Here is a 6,000-nt window from a genome sequence, read left to right on the forward strand (position 1 = left end):
CTGCAACTCTTCTACTTTAGAAACTAAGAATCTTACAGTAGGAGAGCTGCTTTCTATCTTTATTACATTTTCTCAAGCAGTCGAGGTTACTCACATGTTTTTCAGTCTTATTCATGCTGATTCACTTTACCAGTAAGTCAATACTCTTTAAATTCTATATTCTATGATTCTTTCTTTAACACTGTGAAACTTAACATTTTATAGAATGTCCAAAGCCCTTTATCATAGTAATAAACTTTTCTTCAAGGAAATATGTAATTATGGCTATCTCACCTCATCATTTTTCCTTTCATCTGTCCTACTCACTCTTTCTGAGAAGCAGATAAATTATAACAATATATGATTCTTTTCTGGAGAAAGGGTAAACTGCTTCTTTTTGTTCCCCAACTGAAATGTGGCACCAGCACACAGCACTAAGTTCTCCAGGGTCCCAAAGTCCCCATCTGTGCAGTGCGTTGACACATATTCAACCTATTTTTTTTTTTTTTTTTTTTTTTTTGAGAAAAGGTCTCACTCCATAACCCGGGCTGGTCTCAAACTCAGCCTTGTTTTAGCTCTCGGAGTGCTTTGTATTTATAGGCATGAGCCACCACCTGGCCTTAAATAGAAGGGAAAACAAAACAAAACCAATGACATTATTTTTATTTTATATGTAGGGGCACATGCACGAGCAGTACAGAGTCCAGGCTAGAAGAGGACACCAGACCTAATAGAGTTAGAGAAAATTGGAGTGAGTCAATCAACACAGTGCTAACAACCACACTGGGATTCTCCTACAGGAGTGGCAAAGTGTGAAGTGCTCTTAACTGCTGAGCCACCACTCCAGCCCCTTATGCTTTGAAAAAAAGGGGGGGGGGGCACACAGTCTTAGTATGTTGTGCTAGCTGGACTAAAATGCTGCTATGTAGACTAAGCTGGTCTTAAACTCACAAAAACTGACCAGGTTCAATGCCTTTTTTTAGGTGATACCCAGATTCTTTTACTTTGAGACAGGGTTTCTCGGTGTATCCTTGACTATCCTGGAGTCACTTTGTAGACCAGGCTGGCCTCAAATTCACAGAGATCCACCTCTCTCTACCTCCTGAGTGCTGGGATTACAGGCATGTGCCACTGTGTCTGGCTTGATGCTCAAATTCTTAAGTTTAAGCTCTGAATTTGGTAAAATCCTCACTACACAAAGATGATGGAACACAGCTATTCTCTGACACTGGCTTTAACTAGTTTCTTCTTACTTTTATTGCTCAGGCTGACCTGAAACTCCTAGGCTCAACTGATCCTTTTGCCTCTATCTCTTGAGTAGCTGTTATAGGTGAGCAACAAGCATGCCATGCTCAGCTCTAGAGAGGCTGCATTTTCTACATCTTTTGAGGTAAACAAGAGACAGTCCTGAAAGTAGAATTCAAACACTGCCAGTCTATTCAGTCATCTCAGTCATAGATCACTAAGTTCCTCATGTTTACCTGTGCCAAAATGTCTTAGCCAGTGTTGACAGCTATTATTTCCTAGTGATCCTTGATAAACAGTAAAGAAGCTCTTTGCGCTTTTCACATGGTTGGAGATCTTTGGATGCCTCCCCTTAACTCATTCACCTGCCTTCTTGCTGCCTCCTTTTATTTTCTACATTCTCCCCTGGTATACTACTGAACCACTGTTTCCTTTAATCTTCATACCGAGGCCAGGCATGGCAGCTGGTACACACTTGTGATCCTAGTATCTGGGAGGCTCAAGTAGGAAGAGTCCTAATTGGAGGTCAGCCTGGGCCCCCACCAAACAAGGCTCTGCATAAAAACAAAACCAAACTGGTTTTTTGTTTTTGTTTTTTTAGCTACTTTAAATTGCTTACTTAAGCGAGTTTGCATATTTTTACAAGGAACTTTGACCTTGAACAAGAGAATAGTGTAATATAAAATAGCTCTCTACAATGGGATTTCGTAAAATTAAGATCTACAGACATTATCTTAGAACTGAAATTATATTCATTTTTATGAACTAGAAATGCATAGACCAAAATAATGTTGAGATAATCTTATGAATCATTTCTTTAATAAAATTTCTAAAGACAATTACCCAGTTAAACAAGTCTCAAACGTCAAAATTTATTATTTTCCACATACACATGTGATGGAATAGCTGCAATAAAAAGAAGCTGTTGTATGGCTGGGAGTGGTGCATCCCCACACTCAGGGAGGCAGAGGTAAGTGGATCACTGAGTTTGAGGTCAGTCTAGTCTACAAAAGTAGGTCCAGGACAGAAAAGGCCTGGTTGTCAAGCACATTGGACATGGCTCAGAAACACTTGGAACTGCAATTCCAGGGATCTAACACTTTACTCTGGCTTCAAAAGGCACTCATGCATGCATACGCATAATAAAATTTTATTTTATTTTGGCTTTTTGAGAAATGGTTTCTCTGTGTAGCCTTGGCTGTCCTGGAAATCACTCTGTAGACCAGACTGGCCTTGAACTCACAGATATCAGACTGCCTCTGCCTCCCAAGTGTTGGAATTAAAGGTGTAAGCCACTACCAATTGGCTAAAATTAAAAAGAAAATCCATATATGGTAGCACATATCTTTACAAACATAAGCACTCAAGAGGCAGGAGAGTATTAGTGAGTTCAAGGACAGCCAGGGCAACACAGAAAGACTGTCCTCAAGAGTGGAGAGATGGCTCGGCGGTTTTGAGCACTGAATGCTCTTCCAGAGGACCTAGGTTCAATTTCTGGGACCCACATGGCAGCTCACAACTATCTGTAATTCCAAGATCTGACACCTTCACACAGATATGAATGTGTAAAGCAGGCAAAACACCAATGAATAAAAATTAAAATTAAAAAAGACCCTGTTTCAAAAAACAAAGACCTGGAGATGGCTCAGTGTTTTAAAAGCATACACCACTCTTCCAGAAGACCAGAGTTTAATTCCCAGTACCTGTATCAGGCATCTGATAAACATCTGACACCTCTGGCTTTTTCAAGGGCTTATGCTCTGTGCACATACCCACAAACAAATACAAATTATGTATTAAAAAAAATAAAACAAAGCCAGGTGATGGTAGCACATGCCTTTAATTCCGGCAGAGGCAGAGGCAGAGGCAGAGGCAGAGGCAGAGGCAGAGGCAGAGGCAGAGGCAGAGGCAGAGGCAGGTGGATCTTTATGAGTTATAGGCCAGTCTGGTCTACAGAGTGAGTTCCAGGACAGCCAGGGCTATATATACAGAGAAACCCTGTCTCAAAACCATCCAAACAAATAAAAGCCTAAACAATGACCCCCCCTCCAAAATATAAAATAAAAAAAAAAAAAAAAACAAGCCAAAACTTTTTGAAGAGAACTCAAATAGCAAAGGAAATAATCCCCAGATGAACAAATGAGATTTTATGAGAAATTAAAAAGCTTCTAGCAGGGCAGTGGTGGCACACACTTTTAATCCCAGAACTCAGGAGGCAGAGGCAGATCACTGAGTTCAAGGCTAGCCTGGTCTACAGAGTGAGTTCCAGGACAGTCAAAGTTACAGAGAAACCCTGTCTCAAAAATCTAAAGCCCAACCCCACCCCTCAAGGAAGGAAGTATCTAGAGCAAAAAGGCAGCTTACAAAATGGAAAAGCTACACAAACAGAGGATTAATACAGAGAATATAAGTATCAAGAGCAGTAAAAATTAAACGCCGAAAGAACAAATCTCATAATTCATAAATGAAGGGGTAAAAGAACTGACTAGACAGTTCAAACCAAAATAACAACAAACTAAATAGATGTGGTGGTTCTTGTTTTTAATCCCAGTAAATTGGAAGGCAGAAGCAAGGGGCTCTCTGTGAGTACGAGGGTTGCCTGGTCTACATAGCAAGTTCTAAGACAGCCAGGACTACATATAAGAAAGATCCAGTATCTCAAAAAACAAAAACAAAAAATATACAATTGCTCAACAAATATCTGAAAAAGTGTACTTAGTCATCAATACAAAGTATATTAAAGCTGCTATAACCCGGCTGAATAGTTATAGAGGAAACCAATGACTGGAGCTGGTTGCAGTAGAGTGCTTGCTATTCAAGCCTAAGGGCCTGAGTTCAATCCCCATCTCACTGCCACATATGTGCCCCGTTCAATTAAATATAGAGGAAGAAAATAAGACAAAGATAACCAATGACAATAAGTGCTAGTAAAAACCAGTGGAAAAAAATTCTTATACATTGCTGGTGGGAATGTAAACTACTGGTACAGGTGTTGTGGAAGTCGTATGGTAGTTCCTCAAAAAACTACAAGTAGAGGTACTCTGTTATCCAGATATACCAGAGTGTACACCTGAAAGACTACAAGTCAACATGACACAGATATTTGGATATACATTTTTATTGCTGAACTATTCACAATAGCTAAGAAATGGAACCAGCTTAGATGCCTACAACAGATAAATGAAGAATAAAAATATGGCAGCTGGGCAGTGGTGGCACACACTGATCTCTGTGGTTCAAGGCCAGCCTGGTCTACAATGCAAGTCCAGGAGAGCTAGGGCTCTTACTACACAGAGAAACCCTGTCTCAAAAAAACCAAAAATAAATAAATAATGATAAAATAAGTTAAAAAAAAAAAAAAAAGATGTGGCACATAATTATACAATAAAGTTTCATACAACCATTATTGAATGGAAGTGCAGAATATTATGTGCAATCTATATTTGTGTGGGAGAGGATGGGGTAGAAAGGAATCCATGGGAGGGAAGGAAAAGAGAAGAGGAAAAAATACAGGGTAACGAAGAAATATTATGTGACATGAAAAAAGAAAGAGGGGGCTATTTGGGGTAGGAAGGGAACCACAGAGCGTATGGTTGGGAAGGAGAGAATCAGCTGTGGGCCAGTTCTCCAACATCTGTCTCCCATTTCACCACAGTAATGTTGGCATTACAGATGGGCACCCCTGTATTACTTTGTTGTTGCTATTTTTAAATATAGGCCTTGGTGGTAATTCAACCAGGAGATTTTACCAGCTGTACCATTTCCAGGGATTATACTCAGGTCATCAGATCTACTCACTGAGCCATCTCACTTGTCCCATATTTTCTATTTTGGTGGTAAGCGTCATCAAGATTTTAGCACTAAGTCTACACTGAATATAAAAATGTTTCCATTTTCAAAATAGTGACTGTCACTCTAGAAATTGAAACACGGAACAGTACTGACACAGGCACATATTAACTTCCCTGCTGAAGCATCCTTAATCCCTATACTTTTTTCCTCCAAGTTCAGAAACTTGACTCTCCTAGACAAGTCAACAGCTGCTTACCTTTACATCAGCAATTAGAGCATCTTCGTCTTCTATCCCTGTGGGGACACACTTCTTGTGCAGTGGCAGTGACTCTAACTTATCTACAAGACAGCGAAGACCTTCAAGTTCAAAGTGGGTCAGATGCACTTGCCTATCCTTTCTAGGGCTACACTGGGGATCCCAAACTTGGCCATTGTGGGATCCTCGACTAGAGTCTGAGGGTGAGTCTCCAGACAAAGTTTTCTTCAAACTTGGAAGACTTCGGCAGGCTTTGCCAAGTCCATCATAATCCAGGTTGACGCCATTAGCAACGGGGCTGGTAAGCACAGACCGCTTACTGTTCAAGCGTCGGGCTTCTTTGTCCACCCCTTCCTCATCACCAGTTCCAGACTCCAACTCACTTAGTTCCATATCTACCAAGGCAAAGGAAGTATCAGTTAGTTAATTGATCATTAAGAAAAACAGCACAATACATGCAAGGTTATAAATGACAAAGCCAATGTTGAAGACCATAGTTAGAAACAGAAATAACCCTGTAGTAGTTGGGTGGAGTGGTGTGTGCCTTTATTCCCAACACATTGGTAAGGACAGGCTGGAGACTCTCTGTGAGTTCCAGGCTAGCCTGGTCTACATTGTGAATTTCAGGCCAGCTAGAGTGATACCCTGCTTCTAACTAACTAACTAACTGACTGACTGACTGACCGACCGACCGACCGACCGACCGACCGACCGACCGACCGACCGAC

General features: G+C 40.7%; 1 protein-coding gene across 4 annotated transcripts in view; it reads right to left on the bottom strand.

Annotated features, from left to right (window-relative positions):
* Kdm2a (lysine demethylase 2A) overlaps positions 1 to 6,000 on the bottom strand; it is an 85,413-nt gene that overhangs the window by 22,393 nt on the left and 57,020 nt on the right. For all 4 annotated transcript variants that reach the window (XM_055614542.1, XM_055614543.1, XM_055614540.1 and 1 more), the window contains one exon: positions 5,273 to 5,667. In XM_055614542.1, the coding sequence (XP_055470517.1) occupies positions 5,273 to 5,667 (395 nt within the window). The remainder of the gene's footprint in view (positions 1 to 5,272; positions 5,668 to 6,000) is intronic.

The sequence above is a fragment of the Psammomys obesus genome, unplaced genomic scaffold (genome assembly GCF_907164565.1).
Source record: "Psammomys obesus unplaced genomic scaffold, mPsaObe1.curated_primary_1811, whole genome shotgun sequence".
Classification (NCBI taxonomy): domain Eukaryota; kingdom Metazoa; phylum Chordata; class Mammalia; order Rodentia; family Muridae; genus Psammomys; species Psammomys obesus.